The sequence below is a fragment of the Ascaphus truei genome, chromosome 2, assembly GCF_040206685.1.
Source record: "Ascaphus truei isolate aAscTru1 chromosome 2, aAscTru1.hap1, whole genome shotgun sequence".
NCBI classification, from domain to species: Eukaryota; Metazoa; Chordata; class Amphibia; order Anura; family Ascaphidae; genus Ascaphus; species Ascaphus truei.
In genome coordinates, this window is record NC_134484.1 from 473,328,097 (window position 1) to 473,353,882 (window position 25,786).

The 25,786-nt window shown below is 44.3% G+C and overlaps 1 protein-coding gene across 6 annotated transcripts in view; it reads right to left on the reverse strand.

Annotated features, from left to right (window-relative positions):
- Positions 1–1,586: 1,586 nt before the first annotated feature.
- LOC142488333 (uncharacterized) overlaps positions 1,587–25,786 on the reverse strand; it is an 86,248-nt gene continuing 62,048 nt past the window's right edge. For all 6 annotated transcript variants that reach the window (XM_075588716.1, XM_075588713.1, XM_075588714.1 and 3 more), the window contains one exon: positions 1,587–7,233. In XM_075588716.1, the coding sequence (XP_075444831.1) occupies positions 4,874–7,233 (2,360 nt within the window). In that variant the 3' untranslated portion in view covers positions 1,587–4,873. The remainder of the gene's footprint in view (positions 7,234–25,786) is intronic.

Sequence of the window (25,786 nt, forward strand, 5' to 3'; positions counted from 1 at the left end):
TCCCCAGTTTATTTTGAGGGGAATCTGGACACATATGGGTGAGCCACCGCGCTACGAACTCCTCACAGTCCCCCACATTTTCTGGGACTCCTCGTAAGCGGACATTATTTCGTCGGTCGCGGTTTTCCGCGTCTTCTTGTCTGTCCTTTAATTCATTAATTTGTGCCTGCAGGTCTGCCGTTTTTTTTTGTATTGTGCAGGCCCACCTTAGCGTTAGCATCCACCTTTACTTCGAGCTCCTGCGTTCTGGCCCCCAGGCTCCCTACCTCCTTTCCCAGGGCTCTGATTTCAGCCTGCTGCATGGATTTTAAGTCCGTGTATAGTCTTTCAAAATCACAGCATCTTACAGGTAGCAGACCCTGATCCTCACCGGTATCCCCCTCCTCCTCCGATTCTGATCCAGTGCGGGAGGTGGGCGCCATTGCTGCCGTGGCTCTGCTCGGTTTACCTCCGCCAAAATACTCTGGGAGCCCCTTTTTCTTAGGGGTTTTAGCTATCTTCTTGGACATCCTGGATGTTTAGTTGTTATAATGTGGTGCTTTTATTCAAGTATTGCCAGTTTTGTTATTCTTTTGTTTAGAAAAACAGGGAGTGAGGCACAGAGCTATCAGGTTAAGCTTCCATGCTCCTTGCTTCCCAGCATGCACCTCCAGCTGTGTGTTATTTTATGTAAACACCCTGTCTGTCTGCGATACACTTGTTCCTGACTGCATACTGTATTATGATTCTTTGTGAGCTATTACTAACAGTGCATAATATATTTATTTAGGAGGCTATAACTTGATACAGACTTGATCCGTGCCTCTGGGCTACAGTATACTAACACATTTTGTGGGCTCATTGCACTTGCTATTTGTTTGTATATCTATAGCAGTATTTTGTTTGTTTTATGAGGCTATAAATTGATACGAACTTTGATTCGTGCCTCTAGGCATTTCAACACATTTTGTGTTCCTATTTGAAATAGCTATCACATTAGGTATTCTACCATCTATTGTACAACTGCAGGTTTCTGAAGGAACAAGTACACGTTATTTACTACTATATATTGACAGTATCAGTCTTTACGCTACCTCTTTACTATATACAGTTTTTTTTTTAACAAATACTATTAGTGCTGTATCCAAGGGCTAACCATGAATTACTGTAACCTATTTAGGTTCTAAATATCATCAGTGGAATTTTCACCCATAATCTGGATATCCCTTGCGTTTCAGTTTTTGACATTAATGCGTCTTTTCTTGTTTTATATGTTTGGTCAATATAGTGATATATTCACTCTAATACACTTTAGTTGTATTAAGTTTCATATAGACTTTTTCCTCTTTTTTACTTCAATGTTATTAAAATTGGTTTAAAAATTATCATCATATCATACTATACAATGAGTGCTTTCAAAAGGGTGTGCTTTCTCTAATCTTCACTATCACTCCTTATCCCCGTTTGCACCTTTGTCATCAATACATCATTTAGTTAACTGAGCTGAAGCGAGAGTTCTTTCCCTTTTATCCCCCCCCCCCATTTCCTAATATAAATCTGCCTAGTTGTTATAAATCAAAAATAAAAATAGACAGTTCCATAGGAGACGTAGAATACATTATTTATTTTTCCTTCATTTCTTCATAGAAACATGTAAAATGGAAATAGAGATAAAATCAATCAAATGAAACAATGCAAACTGACATGTCACTAGTTCAATAGGATATAAATGATGTGTATATATATATATGTGCCCAACACCAGTGACACACTACAGTGCACATAGTGGACAGTAGTAGCCAATATGTGTAGTCATATAAAAGTATTGGAAGGCAGAGAATAAGCCTAATAGACCTTGAAACTGAGATGTAAACATATTTAAATGCGTTCTGGTTTAAGCATGATATTCTTAATTAAATTACCGAAAACCAATTAAAGAAATTTCATGAGTTGATACAATATACCTATAGTATAGTGTACATGCTTAAAAAAAGAAAGGGAAACTCAATGTCATACACGGAGTCCGAAATTGGTACACTTGGAAGCAGCCTAGGAAAACATGAGGGAATGGACTGGTGGAACTGGATGATGTATCCATATTGTTACCCTGACAATGGATTAGGAAAGGAACACTCCCAAATCAATATCCACATTGAGTCCAGGGGGACCGGAGTCTTAAGTTGGTGGATCCAAAAAGTTTCCCTCTTCGTAAGAGAAAGTTGGCGTCGCACCACCCGAACAAAGGCAAAGTAGAGATGATAACTCCAAAATGACGTTTAATTGACCATAAAAACGAGGCAAAAACGGGCCAACATGTTTCGCTCTGTAAGCGCTTTATCTAGGTCCCTATTTGTGCAACCCTCCGCTCAGAGTATTTAAGTGTAATGCGAACCCGGAAGTGAATTGGTCATGCCCTGTCAGAGCAAGCTAAACCAATCAGCCACCAGTTCTGACGTCCACCTGAACACCCACAGTTAATTTAAAACATTCACAATCACTTTACAAGAAACAAATTGCAAATAGTTACAGAATCACAATAACATAAGCGAATACATTTGTTGCATACTGTTCTGTCTCATTTGTAATAGTCTGTCACTGACAAATAAAAAGGTATAAAAACAAATCATTAAGCTAAACAATTATAGCCTCATGCACATGACATAAATGGAGAGATTTGTCAGAACAACCCCAAGAACATTTCTATGCAAAAAAAAGGCTCTGGTTGGATTTGTGATTTAGATAAATCAATCACCTTAACCCTCATGCATCCCATTAAGCTTATAACCGACTCAAAAGCAAAGAATGTCTATATGCATGATTCATGACATCTCAGACCACATAAGGATATAAAAACAAAAGGATTTGTAATCACAAAAAAACATGCAATTCATCAAGACTATGCATAGACAATATAAAAATAGAATGAATATTAGAACTTTTCACCTGGTTTGTAAGATCAATGAAACTGTATAAACAAATACATTTTAACATTGCATTCATTCTAATGCTGACAATGGTGGAAATCTCTCCAAAAAACACATATATGGTTGATTACTAATTCATCCACGGAACGAAATATAAAGAACTAATTTGTTTAAGAAAGTCTTCATATCTTGTATTGATATTTATAATCCATTTCTATCATGCTCTGTGCCCACAATCCCACAAGGAAAAGGGGTCTGGAAGCGACTGCGTGTACCAGAGGTGTGTTTTTACATGTGAGTAACTTGTTACTCTTATTTTAAATTAATAAACTGTATTTTTATACTTTCCCTGCGGCTAGCTGTCATCCTTATTGGGTCTATCATGAGGACGTCGGGTGTTGGTGAATACACTATACACAGAGAAATAACAGGACAACTCTATAGTTGAGGTGTATATACTATACACAGAGAATGAACAGGACAACTCTATAGCTAAGGGAAGGAGACACTCCAGTGTACAAGAACCTACTTTGTGAGTTAGTCTCACACATGGCTGGGTGAGTACAGTAAAAAATTAAAAAATATTACACACTCCCACCACCCCAAGTTATTTTTCATTTGATTTCATTGGTGCAAAACTGTCACTGATCATTGTTTATTTGTATACTTTTCTCTTGCGCTCCCCGTATTCTATTTCCTTATTTCAACATCTTTGTATAATACATTTTTCATGGCTCTACACCCATGTTCATGTCCTATGGAAGTGTAGAGATGTCACATCACATGTAGCTAGTATCATTCCTTCCTCCCATTTGTAATTATTCAACGCAATTAATATACCAGTAGCATCTTTTAAGTATGATTTCTGGGACTTAACGTATTTGTGTAGGTAAACATCAATCTACTCAGATTGGAGGTTAGGGAGTTTATACCCGATATTGTCGTACTTCCAGGAGGATTTGTCAAATTTTTATGGATCTTAGGTATGAAATAGAATGTTGTGAGTTTCGGCTTCTCCTTTAATAGATATGTAAATTATTTTTCCTTTAAGATCCTGATATCTTTTCACCTTATGAGTAGCTCTCGTAACTCATTAGAGAATTGATTTGTGGGGTCACTGTTCAATTGGATATACGTATCTGTATTCCCCAGAATTCTGTTAGGCTCTCCCACCCCCACTTCTCTTTACCATACCCACCCCTACTACTTTCTCATTTCCACACCTGCCCCAACTTCTTTGTCAGATCTGCCCCTACTTCTTGCTCTCTCTGTCACACCCACCACCACTCCTCTCTGCCAGACTGTCAACCACCCTTCTCTCTGCCAAACCTGGCCTACTCCTCGCTGTCAGATCTTCATCCTCCTCTCTCTGGCCGAGCAGACAGCACACTGCTCTATCTGTACGACCCATCCCAATCCACCATTTTTTCCTGATCCACCCCCCTTGTACTCTGCCTGACCTACCCCAAATGTTCTCTCTCAAGACTCAGTCCCACTCCTCTCTGTAAGACCCGCCCCCTCTTCTCTGCAAGACCAGCCCCCACTTTGCTCTGTAAGACCCACCCAATTCTCGCTCTGTGCCAGACCTGCCCTCACTCCTCTGCTAGAGCTACCCCACTCCTTTCTCTAGATTCCAGAACTTAATTCAAAACTCTCTCTGGAGACCCACCCCCTCCTCTCTCTGAAAGACACACCCCGACTCAGCTCTCTACAGTCAGCATTTATAAATATCATGGTAATAAATAATGGTACGTATCGAGTTACCAACCACTTTTATTAGCACGACATTACTATGCTACCAGTATGTTGCCCAACACTAATCTGAAAAAGCAAATGTATCACCTGTATAAATGTAGTACCTGTATGAATCATCTGATGTGTGAGCGAGTTGCAATTATGAGAAAAGCTTTTCCCGCACTGTGAAAGGTTTCTGCTCTGTATGAATCTACTGGTGATAAAGGAGATTGTTCTTAATACTGAATGGTTTCCCACTCTGTACATGTGAAAGGTTTCTCCCCTGTATGAATCCTCTGGTGATCGAGCAGGTACCTCTTAGTACTGAACGGTTTCCCACACTCAGCACATGTGAAAAGTTTCTCCCCTGTATGAATCCTCTGGTGATCGAGAAGGCACCTCTTACTACTCAACTGTTTCCCACACTCAGCACATGTGAAAAGTTTCTCCCCTGTATGAATCCTCCGGTGATTGAGAAGGTACCTCTTAGTACTGAACGGTTTCCCACACTCAGCACATGTTAAAAGTTTCTCCCCTGTATGAATACTCTGGTGATCGAGAAGGCACCGCTTACTACTCAACTGTTTCCCACACTCAGCACATGTTAAAAGGTTCTCCCCTGTATGAATCCTCTGGTGATCGAGAAGGCACCTCTTAGTACTGAACTGTTTCCCACACTCTGTACAATAAAAAGGGTTGTCTCCTATGTGAATACTCTGGTGTGAAAGGAGATTCCCCTTCAGTGAAAAGCTTTTGCCACACTCTGTACATGTGAACGGTCTCTCCCCTGTGTGAATCCTCTCATGTGTGAGGAGATTGCTCTTCTGTGAAAAGCTTTTTCCGCACTCTCTGCATGTGAAAGGTTTCTCCCCTGTATGAATCCTCTGGTGATCCAGAAGGTACCTTTTACTACTGAACTGTTTCCCACACTCTGCACAATTAAAAGGGTTGTCCGCTGTGTGAATACTGTGGTGTGAAAGGAGATTCCCCTTCAGTGAAAAGCTTTTCCCACACTCTGTACATGTGAACGGTCTCTCCCCTGTGTGAATCCTCTCATGTGCGAGGAAGAGGCTTTTCCATGAAAAGCTTTTTCCACACTCTGTACATGTGAACGGTTTCTTCCCTGAATGAATCCTCTCATGTGTAAGGAGGTTGCTCTTATGTGAAAAGCTTTTTGCGCACACTGTACATGTGAACGGTTTCTTCCCTGTGTGAATCCTCTCATGTGCAAGGAAGTGGCTTTTCCATGAAAAGCTTTTTCCACACACTGTACATGTGAAAGATTTCTTGTCTGTGTGAATCTTCTGGTGATAAAGCAGATTATTCTTAATACCGAATTGTTTCCCATACTCTGTACATGTGAACGATTTCTCCCCTGTATGAATCCTCTCATGTGTGAGGAGGTTGCGCTTGCATGTAAAGCTTTTTCCGCACTCTGTACATGTGAACGGTTTCTCCCCTGTGTGAATCCTCTCATGTGTGAGGAGGTTGCTCTTCCGTGAAAAGCTTTTTCCACACTCTGTACAATTAAAAGGTTTGTTCGCTGTGTGAATACTCTGGTGTGAAATGAGACTACTCTTCAGTGAAAAGTTTTTTCCACACACTGTACATGTGAACGGTTTCACCCCTGTATGAATCCTCTCATGTACGAGGAGGTTGCTCTTATGTGAAAAGCTTTTTCCGCACTCTGTGCATGTGAATGGTTTCACCCCTGTATGAATCATCTGGTGATCGAGAAGGTACCTCTTAGTACTGAACTGTTTCCCACACTCTGTACAGTTAAAAGGTTTGTCCGCTGTGTGAATACTCTGGTGTGAAAGGAGCCTCCTTTTCAGTGAAAAGCTTTTTCCACACACTGTACATGTGAACGGTTTCTCCCCTGTGTGAATCCTCTCATGTATGAGGAAGTGGCTTTTCCGTGAAAAGCTTTTTCCACACTCTGTGCATGTGAAAGGTTTCTTCCCTGTATGAATCTTCTGGTGATAAAGCAGTTTGCTCTTAATACTGAATTGTTTCCCATACTCTGTACATGTGAACGATTTCTCCCCTATGTGAATCCTCTCATGTGTGAGGAGGTTGTGCTTCTGTGAAAAGCTTTTTCCGCACACTGTGCATGTGAATGGTTTCACCCCTGTATGAATCCTCTGGTGATCGAGAAGGTACCTCTTAGTTCTGAACCGTTTCCCACACTCTGTACAATTAAAAGGTTTGTCTCCTGTGTGAATACTCTGATGTGAAAGGAGATTCCCCTTCAGTGAAAAGCTTTTTCCACAGTCTGTACAGGTAAAGGGTTTCTCCCTAGTGTGGGCACAAACGTGTGTGAGAAATTCCCTATCTAATGAGAAGCTTTTACCACACTCACAACAGACAAAAAGCTGGCCATCTCTCTCATATCTTCTGCTTGATCCATACTTAGACTCAGTTTGTACTATGTGCTGTACACGGCCGGTAAATTCACCATCATTGGGCACTGGTTCTTGGCACGTATCCAACATGTGGCAGGAATCATGTTTTGTTGGCACTTCTAGGCTGCTAGGAGTTAACCCGCTTCTGGACATATTAGAGCTCCAGTTTTTCCCCTCATTCAGGCAGTTCTCTAACAGAAGGAAACAAAAAAGACAGAACTCAAATGTTTTCAAATCTGTAAATAAATGACTGAAAACAAATTACCATTCCAAAATATTCTGCATAATTTACTTTATTGCTACTAAATTAACAATATGTTCTCTTCAATCTATACTCATGGCCTTAAAATTGTGGCCCTGGACATCCAGTGGTCCCCCAATGACTGGTTGTGGTCCTAGAGACTTGACATTTTCTTTCTGGCAGCTCTCATACTAAATTCATTTTGATACACATTATATAATTATTTATTACTGTACTGATTATCTAAGTGTACATGACATCCACCCAACCAGACAAATCTATAATGTAAAGATAGGTTGGAGAAGTCTACATAGGCACCTAAACCAGCCCCAATTGCTCCATATTGTCTCAGTCAGAAAATGACACATAAAAATGATTATTGATGCCAATTTGCCAAAAATGCAGCCTTGGTGTAATATATGACTCCTCCATTCCCTTCTCACATTCAGGCTGTTGTAAATATTGCCATTATTCCCTCCGCTATGTTTCCACAATCTGCCCTTTTCTAAAATGCCCATGCATACCCTCATATCTCCACTATTGCAACTTTAACCTCTCTGGCCTTCCCTCATCCCAACTCTATACTTAATTTATTACTTTCATAAAAACAAAAACAAAAAAATACACTGTGGTTTGAATAATATCCCTTTCTTTTTGGTCTGTCTCTGCTGTACTTCTCCTGAGGTCCTTACAGTGGTTTCCCATTAAACCTCTGCATTACTTAACAATAGGGAAGTAAAAATGAATGTCCTCCCGTGGCTCCTACACTGGCGACACACTTTATCGCAGTGCGGCCAGATCCGCAAGCCGGGAGATTTCCCGGCTTGCTAGTGGCCGCCCCTCGGCGTGCCGCGCGTCATAGACGCGCGGTCACGCGTCTTCGGGAGCCTGCGCCCCCTGCACGCGCGTCCAGGGCTCCCCGAGGGAGCCCTGGTGTCCCGCGATCGCGGGACAGCGGCAGGGGGTTCCGGGGGACCCGGCGGACCCGGCAGCGGTAGGGAGAGCGCCCCGATCGGAGGGCGCTCTTCCGCTGCTTCGGCGCGCGCCCGTCACACTCGGGCGCGCGCCAGGCTACTGCTGCGGCACAGAACGGGCAAATGCTCGAATAAACTGTGCCGCAGCAGTATACTACTTCCAGACCCTCCTGGTCCGCATTCCAGGGCCTGAATTGAAAAACCTGCAAAACAAAATTTTCCACTTTATATGGCAAGGCAAAAGACCCAGGGTGGCCAGAACGGTCATGATGACCTCGAGGAGGGGAGAGTGGGGGTGGGGGGGGGGGGATGGGTGTTCCGAATGTTCTAAAGTACAACCAAGCAGCCCAGTTAAGGTGGTTTGGAACACCGACCCGACCCAGACTTGCTGGTTGTCTATTGAAACGTACTATGCGAAAACGCCTTCTTTGCCAATAGGTTTGTGGGCTGGTGAGAGAAGAGATACACAGTCAAAGAAAATAGAACTCGAAGCGATGAGACATACGTGGGAGATTTGGACAAAAAACAAAAATAAATTCGGCTTGCTATCCCCCGTCTCACAGCTTACTCCACTGTTTGACAACCCGGAGTTCCCCCCAGGTTGCGATTCTAATCAATTCAACCAATTGAAAGCAAGGGGTATCAGGGTAATTGCTGACCTGTTAAATAACTGTAAACTATTGAGCTTTCAGGAGCTTCGAGCTAAATATGAGATACCAGATCTAAATTTATTTAAGTATCTCCAAATTAGGCATTTTCTTCAAAAATTATCCCCAAGGTTGGAGTTCCCCTCTATGTTGGAGTTCGAGGTGCTAAGTAGCAAAGGCATCTACCAAAAAGGCCTAATAACAAAGATCTACGGGAGCCTAGAGTCAAAAGCGGACTCCGCAGACCATGATTATATGATGAGATGGGCCAATGATCTCAATATTGGAATTGACAAAGACGATTGGGAGGACATATGGGAGTTTGCATCAAAAACGTCCATATGCACTACAATCAAAGAAAACATTTACAAAATCATGTATTATTGGTACCTCACCCCAGCGCACCTTAAACAGATATTCCCTCTGGTGTCTGACCTCTGTTGGAGGGGATGTGGACAAAAGGGAGACATGGCCCACATATGGTGGACATGTCCGGTTATCCAGAATTATTGGAAAATGATTCAATCTATCATTGAGGAGATCACAGAACTCCAGATCCCTATAGATCCACTGGTCTTCTTATTAGCTAAACCGGTGGCAGATATAGACCCTCCAATGAGAAGACTAATATATTTTATTCTCACGGCAGCCAGATGCGCTATTGCGGCCTCCTGGAAGAAATTGGCCCCTCCCTCCAAACGTGCAGTTGGAAGGAGAATTAGTGAGGTTATGGAAATGGAAAAAATGACGGCATTTTTATATCAGTCCACTGACAGTTTCTACAGGACCTGGGACCCATGGATAACTATGAGGCCCGGACGGGCTTGAGATGCAGCACTGGGGAGGACCCGTGGGCCGGCCTACCACCCTTCCCCTCCCCCCCTCTTTTCCCTCCCCCCATCTTCTTCTTTTCTTTTTCTGCTGCCCATGTCTTCCTCCCTCTTAATACTTTAGGATCTAGACCCACCACTACACCAAGTTGATTTCATTTGATTAGGAGAAATCAGGTCATGTATACAGATGGGTGGATAAAACTTACGTTTTTGAACTTACTAACCAATAAGAAAGGAAGTACCTCAGATACATGCTATAAGCATTCTATTTGTATAGGTTCCAGTGAACCACTGTATTTGATGTATACATTCTGTAATCTGTACTCAAGCTAATGTTGTATTGTCCTTTCCTGTCTAAACTGAATAAAAAATTTAAGTACAAAAAAAAAACTCAGCATTACTAATAACATTCTCCTTTAAGGCTCTACCTTCTTCTATACCCTCTTACATTTCTCCAACCCCCAGGGGAGCGATGATGAAGGCCATGTAAAGAAAAACATTACATAGTGCAATAATGCTAAACACAGTGAAAGTGTGGAACATTTTAAGGAAGGTCCACAATTTTCAGGAGGAAGCCGTCATTTGCGCACAGCGAAACGCTTAGAGCGTGGCTTGCGGAAGGACTCAGAGAGAGGCATCCCCTGACGGCTCCAGCGGGTGAATTCATGTGACCGAAAGTGACTCCAGAGGAACAAGACGGATGCGGAAGTAACTGACAGCACGGGCAGTAGAGCGGTGAGATTGCGACTTACCACAAAGCCACACAAGGAAAATAGGAGATGAGGCACACGGATTTAAAAAAAAGTGAACATTTATTTAAGCATACACAACGTGTCGACCTAATAGGACTTTGTCATGTGCAAAAAAGTGGTTGCTGCCGATCGTACATTGAAGGGAGCACCGTTAACTGTATCAATCTCTTTATTATATTGTGGTGTGCAGCATTTATTCCTTGTTTTATTACCACACCATAAACTTACCCTGCCCATTACTCATTTTCTAATTATTGCTGATCCTACTGTACTACCACACACCATCCAGGGACATCATTGCCACTGCTTGGATTACTGCTTCTATACTTCTACTCAATTGTGAGTAGGAATTTTGGAGCTCCCTTTTATAATTTCACTTTCACTGTGTTTAGCATTATTGCACTACTGTATGTAATGTTTTTCTTTACATGGCCTTCATCATCGCTCCCCTGGGGTTTGGAGAAATACTTTTGAAACAGTCTGTTTTAAGGGTTGAGTGAAGTCTGTTTGTCTATTTTATTATTTTCACGTGTTGGTGGTATGTGATTATTATATTGTGCACTTTATTTCACTTGATTATATATATGTATCACTTTATATATTTTTTAATCTAATATACTGAATACATTGGTATATATATATATATATATATATATATAAAAAAAAAAGGGGGAAGGAAAGCAGCGCCTATGCTAAGGTTAACTAGGCAAATAAATATATATCCTATACACCAACTGTGCAAAAACTATTATTAATCTATACACTTAAACAATAAAATAATTGGATTATCCTACACAGATATTAAATAGACCTATAACCAAAAACACATGATCTATTAATAGTATTAAGAAAAAATAAAAGATAAAGCCAAAAGAAAAAAGAGAGTATGAACACCAGTCCTCAGATAGTCCAATAATGATATGGATCCTGGTATGAAGGGTCTCCTGCTGCTCTCCAAAGTGGACGAACCACGTCCACAGGGCATCTATAGAAGAAAAGGGAAGAGAGAGCGCATACCCATAGCGTAAAATAGTCAATTTTAATGAGGGGAAGGGAGGGAAGGGGTTAAGAAATGCGCTTACAAGAAAGCAGTAAAATCAAGCATTGTGTGAATAATCACCACCATCCGGTTTGTATCTGCAGTATCCTGGGGCAGTCCCGATCGTGCAGCAATAGGATCAGTGTCCAAACAGATGTCCAGGGCTGGTGTATTCCATATACACGTGTAGGGTCCTGGAAAGATGGCTCCTCGTGGATCAAGCCTTTGCAGCAGTCGCGCGGTCCAATCAGTTCCGGCGCGCGGTGATGACGTCAATGCCCATGCGTCTAACGTGATGACGCTCCCTGACGCGTACTGGACCTCCCCCTTCTCTATACTTCCCTTTGAGAAAGTCACCCGTGAGTGACGAAACGCGTCAGGGAGCGTCATCACGTTAGACGCATGGGCATTGACGTCATCACCGCGCGCCGGAACTGATTGGACCGCGCGACTGCTGCAAAGGCTTGATCCACGAGGAGCCATCTTTCCAGGACCCTACACGTGTATATGGAATACACCAGCCCTGGACATCTGTTTGGACACTGATCCTATTGCTGCACGATCGGGACTGCCCCAGGATACTGCAGATACAAACCGGATGGTGGTGATTATTCACACAATGCTTGATTTTACTGCTTTCTTGTAAGCGCATTTCTTAACCCCTTCCCTCCCTTCCCCTCATTAAAATTGACTATTTTACGCTATGGGTATGCGCTCTCTCTTCCCTTTTCTTCTATATATATATATATATATACATACATACATATATATATAGAAAATGGTAGTCAACTCAGCAAGAGTAAACAAAAGAACAGCACTCAGTGATAGATGAAAAAACCTGTATTCAAAGTAGACAGCAGCACAAACAAGACCAACGTTTCGGTCCTCACAGGGACCTTCCTCAGGGCTGTGCTGTCCTTTGTTTACTCTTGTTGAGTTGACTACTGTTTTCTATTTTATCCCTATGGGACATTGCATCGCAACTATTGTTTTTTATTTGGAGTGCCAACTGTCTCTCTAATATATAAATATATATAAAGCTGAGCCCCGTTATAGCGCGGTCCTCAGGGACCACCCAATCCGACCGCGCTATTAACAGGGTCGCGCCAATTAGAAAAAAAAATAAAAGGCCGCCGCGCCCGGGGTTCCGTGTCTACAGAGGGAGGAGAGATGGGATCGCACTGTGCTGCCTCCTTCCCTCCCTGCTCCCCCAGTGTCTCCAGCAGTCAGAGAGCTGCAGGCAGTGCTAGGAGAGTGTGAGGCTCAGGGCTGCAGCCTCCTCTCTTCATGCCAATTTTACTCACGTCCCTACCTGGCCACTGATCACCCCGCACAGCAGCTTCTCCTCCTTCAACTCGCTCCCACTGGCAAACTTTTCAGGGACGCTGGGGGAGTCTGCCCTGTCTAGGGAGAGAGGTGTGTGTTCGTGTGTGTGTGTGTGTCTGTCTGTGTGTTCTCTTGTTCCTGATAGCTTCTCCTGCTCTACACCACCGACATTCTATCCTTCTGGGACAGGAGCGCAAATCATGAAGTAACCTCACTTTGATGTTCCACATAGAAGCGCTGCTGTTACATTTTACCAGAATGTGCAAGAGTGATTTAGGAGATAGGGGAAGGAGAATACAGTGGTAGGGAGGCAGCCTTTAATTCAAATAGTTTCCCAATGTGGAGACAATAACGGAGTACATAAGACATGTCAGAAAAAGATTTACAGATCATTCAAAGCTTATTGTGAGAGTTAGAAAAAGGAATGAAGTGGATAATGCTTACATTATACAACATAAAAAATATCTTCAATAATTTAGCTGGTTACACATTAGGTCAAGCTGTTTAATATTAACTTATAACTTAAATTTAACAATTGTGCATCTGAAAACAAAACCCAGTGTGTGTGTGTGTGTGTGTTTAATTCATTATAAGTGGTGTGAAAATAGCAGGGCAGGGCACAGTTGTCGCCTAATACAGCTCAACCCATTATAGCACGGTCCTAGGGGGCCACCTGATCCGACCACGCTATAACCAGAGCCGCGCGCCCAATAGGGGGGAGGGGAGAAGAGGTGGCCGCCAGCCCAACACGTACCCCAGCAGCCCTACGTGTACCCTCGCACTTTCCCTAGCAGCCTGCCTCACGTCCCCAGCAGCTCCACACCGATCCCCCCCTGCCAGCCACGCTCTGATCCCCCCACCAGCCACGCTCCGACCCCCCCTGGCCAGCCACGCTCCGATCCCCCCCTGGCCAGCCACGCTCCGATCCCCCTCTGCCAGCCACGCTCCGATCCCCCTCTGCCAGTCACGCTCCGATCTCCCCCCTGCCAGACACGCTCTGATCCCTCCCTGCCAGCCACGCTCCGATCCCTCCCTGCCAGCCACGCTCCGATCCCCCCTGCCAGCCACACTCCGATCCCCCAGCAGCTAACACCAGAGGTGGGGGGGGGGGGACTGTGAGTGTGTGCTGTGAGTGTATGCAGTGTGAGTTATAGCGGATCGAGCTATAACGGGGTTGAGCTATATATATATATATTTCTGGTTATTGCACTGAGCACTTATTGGGAGTGTTAGAGCGCCATCCAATGTTTTTTTTCCCTCCATACCCTCTTACATCTCAGCTCTAATCTCCTGCTATACCCCTTCCAGCTCTAGTAAACACTGTCTGCCATATGCCCCATTCCTCTCTACAGTACTCTCACATCTAAAACCCATCTCCCTTACTGTGCCACCCTCACCCTCAGACTCCACCAATTCCCATCTCCACCCATCTTCAAATGGCGCCTGAAACATAATCTCTTCAATGAAGCATTTGCTTAGTGTGGGCCAGTGGCTAGTCCTTGCACTTTCTTGCTCCCTTAAAATGTTGTATATGGCACTTGCTCGTATTGTAAGTCTCCAATTATTCCATTGAGAGTGTATGCTCTGTAGGGCGGAAAAATAGTAGACAAATGTATTGCACACTAAATAAAAATGGTGAAATATTAAGAATGAACATTTTAAGTGTTAATAAGGGTGCACTTGCAAAGTGATACAGGTTGTGAAATTGTGCAAGTGTACAGAAGTGATAATACATGTTGAAAAGATATTATTAGAATTACACCAATTATACTGTAAAACATATACATAGAATTCTTCCCTTAATAGAGTCTGCTGCTAATCAAAGCTGGTGGCTCAGCCTCAGAAATCTAGTATGAATACAAAAAAGGAGAACAGTGCACAACTCTCAGTATAGTATTAAAAATGATATTAACGGTATGGAAAAGATGGTATTATATGCACGTACAAGAAGGTAAGTTAAACGATGCATTATAATATAAACACCATCAAGATGAGCTCTCCCAGAATGGAGAGACACTCGTGCTGGCACCCGGTCAGGACACAATGGCAGTCAGAGGTAGATAAATCCATAATCCCCGGAGCAATGTTTGATGCTACAATCCTCAGGCAGCAACACCTGCAGTCCAGCGACCGACTGAAGGTGCTGCAACACGCCACTCAGACTGCTAGGGAAAATTATCATTGCTCTCCATTCACCTCAGACGGCTTGCTCTGGGACATACACTGATAACATCACCGCCAAGTCTGCCACAGAAATGTCTAGGAACCGTCCCGTGAGCGGCCAAAAGCCTGTTCTTTGCAGTCTGAGATGGCGCCCCGATAGAGAGGAATGTCACAAAGTTACATGAGTAACACAAGGTACTCAGTGCATTCCGTAGCTACTTCATCAGGGAACATCTTGGTGGTGATAAACCCACCCAATTAAAATACCTACTGGTAACTAAATGGTTAAAACAGATATACTGTGCTGTATTGTGTTTTATTATGTTTTTTATTGTGTAATTATATCTGTCATCAGATTCACCAAAGCAAAAAGAGCATGTGACAAATTGCAAACAGACATCACACTGCATAGGAGGAAATCGGACAAAGGTGCTGCTTCCCGCAATATTGCTTCTTTTGTATGCAATAAGATGTCAGTCTGTGTGAGTGGGGTGCAACAATCGCATTCATGGGATGAGACAGCACAGCAGTGAGTACCAAACAGATGTTGCTTTTGCTGATCTACATGTCTACAAAGTACATAATACAGGACCAGATAACCAAAGCACATATAAGAAAGCCAAGAAAAAAATATATGCTTTAAAATAGTGTGTGTGTGTGTGTGTGTGTGTGTGTGTGTGTGTTGAGCACGCGCATTTTAAGTGAAACGACTGTGTTTTGTCACTGTTTTGACACAGAAATTGAATTTGTGACGTTGATGTTTTTAATTAAAATTCAAAACAATTTCAGTGACAAAAACACAAAGAAGTTTTACTTAGAACGTGCGTGCGCAGCACATACCCCCCCCCCCCCCGGCCGGTTTTACCTATTTGCACTTCTATATGTATAGTAACTGTGACTTCCTCGTGTTTCTGTGTATCTCTGTGTGTGTCTGTGTCTCTGTGTGCGCTGAATCTGTGCCTGTGCGGTGTCTGTGCGCGCCCGCACTTACTGCGCCGAGCCGGCGGCAACGTCTCCTGTGCATTCGTACCGTGCGCGGGAGGCCTTTGCATGAGCGCCGAGCTGGCAACACTGATGACCTCTTCTGCCAGCAGTGACGTCACTTCTGTGAGTGCAGTTCCGTCACCAAGAATGTGATTTACTCCAAGGGAAATTTTCATTTATTAATTATTTATAAAATGTTTTACCAGGAAGTAATACATTGAGCGTTACCTCTCGTTTCCAATCATGTCCAGGGCATAGAGTTATGATGACAAATACAGTTACATAAGTGAACAGGATACACATTATATACAAAACATTGCATGCAAAGTTAGGCATAATATATATTATAGGCGTATGTAACAGTTACAGACCAGAATCAAATGTGAGATAGCTTTAGTTTAGTTTTTAAAGAACTTAGACTTGTGGTGGCTGTGAGAGTCTCCGATAGATTGTTTCAGTTTTGGGGTGCACAGTAAGACAAGTAGGAGCGGCCGGATACTTTGCTGAACCTTGGGATCATGAACATTCTTTTGGAGTCAGATCTCAGATAAGTGCTGCATGTGGTGAGGAGCTTGTTCAGATAGACGGGTAGCTTGCCCAGAAAGTATTTGAAGGCAAGACAGGAAAGATGAACTTTGAGCCTAGACTCAAGTGATGACCAATCTAGTTCTTTGAGCATTTCGCAGTGATGTGTGTTGTAGTTGCATTGGAGAACAAAACAGCATATTGAATTGTAGAGGGTATCAAGTTTGCTAAAGTGGGTTTGGAGTGCCGAGCCATATACTCCACATAGTTGATAATTGGCATTAGCATTAGCATCTGCTGTGTAATACGCTTTCTGACCAGCAGACTTAGGGAGGATTTGTTCCTGTAAAGTACACCTAGTTTGATACACTGAAATCCAAAACCTATGCCAATGTGCATCCCAAATGTTAAATGGGAGTCAAACCACATGCCCAAGTATTAAAAACGAGTAAAGGGAGTTAGGGATGTAAAGTAAAGACTAGAGGAGAGAATCCAGTCTAGCAAGGAATGGTTGTGAGATTTCAGGTTTGTGTGACGACTCAGGAGATTCCTTCCCCTCCTTGTCATTCTCTCCCATCTCCTGTTGCCCCTTCTACTCCTTCCCACTCCTCTCCTTTGCCTTCTAGCCCTCTCGCTTTGCCGCAGCGCGTTCCCCGCAGGTCTCGCATACCCACGCGGTCCCCGAGTCCCTGCTGCGATCCTCCCCATTCCCTCTCCCACGGTGCCCGCATTACCTTCCCCAGTGGTGGCATCCGTCCCGTTGCCTCCTCCCTGCGTGGTGCCCACGGCGCGGCGTTCCGCGCGCCTGATGACGCTTTTAGTGCGTGCGCTCCCTCAGCCCACGGAGGGCGCGCGCACACGCCCCTCCTCTGGGCTCCGTGCCCCTCCTGCGTCCTCCCCTCCGTCCATGCGGGCCGTCTCTGTGTTGCAACCTGTGCGCGCGCATCCCCAGCTTACAGAGGGCACGTGCACATGCACTTCTTATCCTGTTCCCCATGTCTCCGCCTCTCAAGCCCTTACAGGCCATTCCTCTGACTGCCCCTTCTGTCTCCTCCTCTTCTCTCCCTGTCCTATCCCTGTCTCCCACTTCTCTCTGTACTCCTCCCCTCTCCCATTGGTATGACCTCCTTTATAATCCACTTCTTCCCCGCTCTGCATAGTTCCTGTTTCCCTGTGTGTACCTGACCTATGCTGTGCTCCCTCTGTGTTCCTGTTGTTTCCTGCTCCTGTGTTATCTTGGATTTCCCTGGCTTTGACCTCTGCTTGTCCTGGACTACTCTGCTCTCTGGTATCCCTCTGAACCCTGCTACGCATACCACTTCGCTTACCTCTGGCTTCCTAGGACCTGGCTTATACTCTGACGATTCTACCCTCTGGACTCCTGAACATTGACACACGGACACGACTATTCTTACGGACATCCCCAAGCGTTTCAAGTATATACTAACACTCTTCCAACAGGCCCAGCAACGCTATACACTGGCGACACACTTTATTCGAGCTCGGCTAGTCCCACGAATTCGGGTATACCCGGGTGTATTGAGGTTTGTGACTGTTTTCTGCCCGAGTGCATTGAGGTATTTTTCAGGCAGGGATTGAAGTATTTTATTCCTGCTGGCTGCAATACTGCACAGTATATATATATATACTGCATTACAATTCATGAATTTATGCCATCTGGTAGACACGCTAAGCATTGCAGCCTATTAAATCCTAATCATTATCATTTAACAGATCAGCCGCCCGTCAGCCAGGCATGAACCCAGGCTGGGAAGGCAAACGCAACGGGGCTTGTCAGAGGTGAGGAGCGGTGCATTCCAGGTATCTGCCAGGTACATACTGGGCATTTGCTCGAATAAAGTGTGTCGGTGCAGTACCACACTCTAGGGCTTGCTCCAACTGCTGTGGGTGTGTGGTATTATATCGTTCCCACCTCAGTACTGGGGTCTAGCCAGGTCTGCGGGCATACAGGCGTGACAGTTTGTCCATGTGGGTTGGGAAATGAGTTGTGTTAGGTTAAGTGACTTGAGTTGTATCTGGATTTTGTTTTTAGGGTTGAGCCAATTGTAATTGAAATCCCCAAGAACTGGCAGCTCACTCTTCTCATTCAGAGAGGAAATTAAGCCAAGAAACTGGTAATATCAGTCAGGAATGGAGAGGGGCTTTAGGGGGGCGGTAGATAAAAGCAACCAAGACGGGATTAGAAAAGGGGAGGCAGATTTTGCCAACTAGGATTTCAAAAGAGGGTGGGCTTGGGGGGCAATTTAACAGCATAAATTGTAAGTTGTCTGCAATATAAAATAACACCCCTCCTCCTCTCTTTGACCTATCTTTCCTAGAAATGGAGTATCCCTGAATGGCAATATTTGCATCGAGGGTTTTAGGGTTAGCCATGTTTCTGTGAGAACGATGGCTTTGGATTTATGCATAAGGCACCATGCCCTTAGTACATCCAGTTTGGGCAACAGGCTCTGGATATTTATATGGGCGACAGAGTACCCCCTTCAAATTCCAAAAAGGTCTATGTTGTATGGGACAGAGTTCAAAAGGGAAGGCCTGGGTTAAGTTCAATATCAACCGCTATAGAGAGTAACAGTATGAATAGAAATTTGAGTAGTTGTTTGCAAGTTGTAAATTTGTGATGTTTGCCATTAGAGTAAGCGGTGGTTGGTGTGCTGGTTTTCAGAGTTCTCCACCAACATTCAGTAGATAGTGCAAGGATTTTGAGTAATCCAGGGTGTATAATGATATTGTGTTTGGGCCAGGAGGGAGAGGATTGCAATGGAGAGAGAGAGAGAGTAACATTTCCATGAGGCCACAAGAAAGAACCTTAAGGTGTCAGGGGCTTGTGTTGGAGATCCTGCAATGTGGTACCCTGATAATGTATATTTCAAGAGGGGACTCCATTTTGTCTGATATAGCCATTTTATACTAATGTCGCCATTTTGTTGTTTACTGCCTTTAAACTCAATTATGTTGGCTGAACTCGCAGAACATGGTCAGATAAAGAGTTCCTCAATAAAAGCAGGAAGTCCAAGCCACATATGCAAGTCCAACATGTGTGCTATCTCAGCATTTCAAGTAAGAATATATGGCTTTGGTCAAGGACAATGTATTGTAACTTTTCAGATAAATAACGTAATGTCAAAATATGGGAAGTAATCTTTTGCACGTATACACCCTCGCTCGGCTATATAAACCTGATTGTAACTAATAATAAACAGAGTGAAGTAATTGACAAAGAGCATTCGTGTCTGACTCGTTTACTTCTCTCCCGAACGTTCGACTTTTTCCTGTCCAGCACCTTAGAGGGGTTTTGGCCTCCCGGGAGGATCTTCCGAGTTGAAGGTGACGATCCCTACTAACGTTGGAGTAGAGGATACATTTACATTTGGTGTTAGAAGAGGGATAAGGCGCCATCGGGGTAAGTACAAGATACCACCTATCCGTATTATCCCCCGGTGACTCCTTATCCAGAAACTCTATTATAGTTATACCCCCTTACTGAAAGATTATGTCATAAACATATGGGTTGTGAACTCATATAGTTAGTCAGGGTTATAGTCCCTGACTAGGACAAAGGAATAAGATATAAGTGTATATCTGGAATACTCTAAGGCAGTGGTCCCCAATCTATGCACTGCGGCGCCCTGGTGCGCCGTGGCTTGCCTAGAGGGGCGCCGCAATTATCCCTCCCCACCATCCCTCCGATTATCCCTCTCCACCATCCCTCCTTAAAGCCGGCCGGGCCGCAGGGGATTGGCTTCAGGTCAGAGTATGCCATGGGTGGGGCTTCCGCTTTGTACAGAGCACACGGTGAGTTTGTGTCTGTCTTCCCGCTCCTGGCTCCTCTGTCTGCTGCACGGTGTCTCCCCCCTCTGCCCCGGGTCCCACCCCCTCTGCCCCGGGTCCAAGCCAGGGACATTTGCCTGTCCTGGCACCCCTTTCCCCACGTCCCCTTGGCGCGGGGGCGAGCAGTGGTGATAAGCGGTCGCTGCAGCTGGCTGGCGGGCGGTGGTTGCAGGGGGAGGTGGGGAGCTGCCTGCATGGATCGCTTGCCTTTCCTCCCCTCCCCCCCAGTCACATCCGTCGCTGCCTCAGGTCTCCACTGTGTGTGTGTATCAGTGTGTGTGTGTGTGTATCAGTGTGTGTGTGTATCAGTGATTGTGTGTGTGTGCATCAGTGATTGTGTGTGTGTGCATCAGTGACTGTGCGTGTGTGCATCAGTGACTGTGTGTGTGTGTGTGTGTGTGTCTGTATGTATCAGTGACCTGTGTGTGTGCATCAGTGACTGTGTGTGTGCATCAGTGACTGTGTGTGTGTGCATCAGTGACTGTGTGTGTGTGCATCAGTGACTGTGTGTGTGTGCATCAGTGACTGTGTGTGTGTCCATCAGTGACTGTGTGTGTGTGTGCATCAGTGACTGTGTGTGTGTGTGCATCAGTGACTGTGTGTGTGTGTGCATCAGTGACTGTGTGTGTGTGCATCAGTGACTGTGTGTGTGTGCATCAGTGACTGTGTGTGTGTGCATCAGTGACTGTGTGTGTGTGCATCAGTGACTGTGTGTGTGTGCATCAGTGACTGTGTGTGTGTGCATCAGTGACTGTGTGTGTGTGCATCAATGACTGTGTGTGTGTGTGTGCATCAATGACTGTGTGTGTGTAACAGTGACTGTGTGTGTGTGTCTGTATGTATCAGTGACTGTGTGTGTGTGCATCAGTGACTGTGTGTGTGTGTGTGTGTGTGTGTGTGTGTGTGTGTGTGTGTGCGCACGAGTGACCCGTGTGTGTGTATCAGTGACTGTGTGGGTGTTTGTGTATCAGTGACTGTGTGTGTGTGTCTGTATGTATCAGTGACTGTGCGCGCGCCTGGGTGCGAGTGTGCCTGTGTCTGGGTGCGTGTGTGCGCCTGTGCGCGTGTGTCTGGGTGCGTGTGTGCGTCTGTGTGTGAGAGTGTCTGAGAGAGTGTGTGTCTGAGAGAGTGTGTGTCTGAGAGAGTGTGTGTCTGAGAGAGTGTGTGTCTGAGAGAGTGTGTGTCTGAGAGAGTGTGTGTCTGAGAGAGTGTGTGTCTGAGAGAGTGTGTGTCTGAGAGAGTGTGTGTCTGAGAGAGTGTGTGTCTGAGAGAGTGTGTGTCTGAGAGAGTGTGTGTCTGAGAGAGTGTGTGTCTGAGAGAGTGAGAGTGTGAAAAAAAACTAACAATAGCGCTCTAACACACCCTAAATGTGACAATATACAATTCAACCACATATGTGTAAATAAAGCAAGGTGATAATAATAACAATCAAGTGATCTAAAGAAAAATTTAAGAAACTTAGAAACAAACTGCAACCCTTGATAAAGACTGTTCCACTCGTCTTGCACCATAACTACGAGACAAGCTCCCCTGATTTGTTGGAGTGAGAGAGTGTGTCTGAGAGAGTGAGAGTGTGTCAGAGAGAAACCAACTGCGCACTGCAACTGTTAGGTATGTATATACAACTTTGTTTTTACTTTGGGCGCTGCAGAAAAATCCTGATCGCCTTGAACCAAAAAAGTTTGGGAACCACTGCTCTAAGGTGACTGTGGAAAAGTAAAAAAAAAAAAAAAAGGGTATATCCATAGAGTGCATAAGTACGCTGCCTTTGCTCATATATATTTACTGTGCTGTGCTTGCTTGCTTATATATTTTATGCTAGAGTGTTGAAAGACTTGTCTTTTGTGCATTATGGGGACAGCTACTAGCAAAAGTGGGTCAAGGGAACCAAAGAAATTTAAAAATAAGAAAGTGAAAAGTGACAAAGATGCTAGTCATAACACTACTGACAAACCAAAACCAACGGTAATGCTTATCGTTAACCGGAAGTACAACCCCGACATGGAGACCTCAAAAGAGTATGTGTCAAGTTGCACTGCTGATTACTATGTTGATCCTTTTGTTGATAATATGGCTGGATGGACAGAAAGAATGGGATCCTCCGGTTCCTTCCCCAGAGATGGTAGTTTTGCCCCATTCCATATGTTAATGATACAGGGATTGTGTTTAGGCAATCCAGAGTGGTTATGGTATGAGCCGGATCCCGATTGGGACATGAAATACTGTATATGTCCTCATGCGGTCGGATTTGGGTTAAGGTGGCACCTCCACTGAAAAATCCGAAGCTAGGAGAGCCATTATGGCCGCCTCCACCTATACACCCCACACCTGTATACTGCCAAACCCCATTATCATATTTTGCTATGCAAGGTTCAGAGAAACCCTCCACACCACCCCAACATGGGTGGGCTGGCAATACTTATGATAAAACCAATCAACACTTTTCTGACTGGCCATATAGACATTGATTGATTACTCAGGTTTCGTATGGAAGGAGCCTGCCTCCATTTAGAAACTGTGGGAAAATTTGCATAAGTATTTTTTCGATCAAGGAAGATCAAGGAAAAATGTGGGGCTAATAATGACCATAAAACAAAAAGACAATGAGACTTTTACAGATTTTTGCCGTAGATTTAAAAACGAGTGGGTAAGTACGGCAGGAATGCAATTACCTAGAGAAACAGATGATAAGTTGAACATTTTATATGTACAATCCCTGCTCGATGGATTGGATGAGGCGTATAGGCAAATTGTTTATATGACAGTGACCGTATGGCAGAAGATGCCACCGGCAGAAATAGAAAAAGAATTAGCCATTAAGGATGGAGCAGGAGCCTTCCCTGACCGTGCCCCTCCACCCCCACCAGCTACTGTAATGTATGCTAATGAGGGATCACAGCAAAATTATAGGAGGTAACAATTACAGAGGTAGAGGAGGACAGAATAGGTGACGAGGAAGGGGACAACAAGGAAATAATCAATGTAAACCAGGTGTCTGTTTTAATTGCGGGAAAGCAGGACACTGGAGGAATGAGTGCTGGGCACCCCCTAAGGGTGATAACCCACAATTTCTGCAACAACAGAACCAAAGGCAGGGTCAGCAAGGCCAGGGAAATGGTTGGCAGAATAGCCAGAGACAGTACCAAAATTATCAGGGACAAAATGCTCCCAGTCCCAACTACAATGTTGCATGCAACCAGGAAATACCCTATAACCAATAGGGATGCCCGAGGACAGAAACCCTTGTCTGCCCGCAAGCCTCTGTGTCTAATGGATGGTTAGATATACCACTGTTATCATTGTATGTCAATGGAAGATTAACTGACTTCCTTGTAGACCCCGGGGCAACTCATTCTTGTCTAAATAAACATTCATACAGAGGCCCTATGAGAGAATCAGACGAGTCCTCTATGGGTATTGAGGGTACACTAACCAAATATTACACCACACCTGTTTTATCGGTACAATTGGATTCTAGATCCGACCAAAAATGGGAACACCCCTTTCGGGTGATTCCACAATGTCCGGTAAATTTGCTGGGACGTGATTTAATGGCCAAAATGAAAATTGATATACGTATCGACGACAAGGGAAGGATCACTTTAAGTTCCCCACATCTCTCCCCAAACGATTATGATCTCTCTCTCTTTCAGCATGATACAGGAAGACTAAAAGTCTGAGGACTGGCCATGCCAAGGAAATTAGTGGAACAATTAACTAAATTGTCAGATTTTGCCTCTCACAGAGACATGCCGTACACACACACATGACATTGGCCAAACCCATTTCATGTACCATTTATGATCCAGAAACTGAAATGCATGATCCAAGAGCACACACGGCTGTCTCGGCTCGTATCGAAGGTGTATGGATCACACCAACAACTATATATATATATTGCATTAGACAAAGGGGCTTTTGTATGGGCTCAGGGACAACAGCTTGTATTACAGGACAAATATTTACCTATTGACAAAATATGGGATATAGAATGGAATCTTTATTCCTCTGATGTACCGTTACCACCACAAGACATTGACCCACAGGTATGGGTGACATCCAACACTGACCCAGGTCTCATATCATGCACACCATATGAGGCTACATTAAAGCCAGGAGCAAGTTCGGTTTTTATTAAACAATACCCATTATCTGCAGAAAAAGAGGCAGGGATAGAACCTATTATAAAGGACTTGCTTGCAAAGGGCGTGATAGAACCAACTGTTTCACCCTACAATACACCAGTTAACCCCGTACCCAAACCTAACAGTTCTCAATGGCACTTCACGCAAGATTTGCGCGCAATGAGTTAGTGCAACCATTAGCGCCTATTGTACCAAATGTAACAGCAATTATTACAGCAATATCAGCTACAGCGACACATTTTACAGTAATCGATCTTAATGCAGCATTCTTTTCTGTTCCGGTGCACCCCAACACAAGAGCCCTATTTGCATTCACCTACAAAGGTGCTCAGTACCGGTGGTGTAGATTACCACAGGGTTTTTGCGATTCACCAAAGGCCTATTGCACTGTAGTACGTATGACTCTTGCTGACTTGTGTCCGCCCGGTGGCTCTGTTTTGCTGCAGTATGTGGATGATTTACTACTGTGCAGCCATACACAAGAAGCATGTACTCTGGACACTCGCAGTCTGCTGGAGCATCTTGCTGCTACGGGTCATAAGGTCTCTCCTCACAAGGTTCAGAAGGCACAACAAACTGTCAAATATTTAGGCTTCATACTACAGCCAGGACAGAGACTGCTATCACCAGAACGGGCCAAGGTAATTGCCAATCTCCCCAAACCCAAGACAAAATCTGCAATGCTCTCTTTTCTGGGAATGATCACCTATTGCCGTCAATGGATACCGAACTGATCCCATTGGGATAACATTTTGAGACAATTGACATTGATGCACCAGCCAGATACACTACAATGGACGCCAGAGGCTACCACTGCATTCACCGAACTTAAGACTGCACTGTGCTCAAGCCCTGCCTTAGGCTTGGCAAACTATAATCTGCCTTTCCATTTGTTTTGCAGCGAGAGAGGCATTGCCATTGTTGGCGAACTGGTGCAAGAACACGGCTCGGGGTATAGACCGGTGGCATTTTATTCTAAGAAACCGCAGGAGATTGTGCAGGGGTTCCCGGCATGTTTAAGACAAGTAGCTGCATGTGCAATTCTTGTAGAAACAGTGCAATCTATTGTACTGTCACATGCACAAACATTGCATACATCACACCAGGTGTTACATGTTCTCAGGAATCTCACTACACAGCATATGACTGCACAGCATAGGACAGGATACGAGACCATCCTTACATCTACCTCAAATCTCACTGTCAATCACCCACCACACATTGGTCCTGCTCAAATACTGACTATTCTGCTACTGCATAACA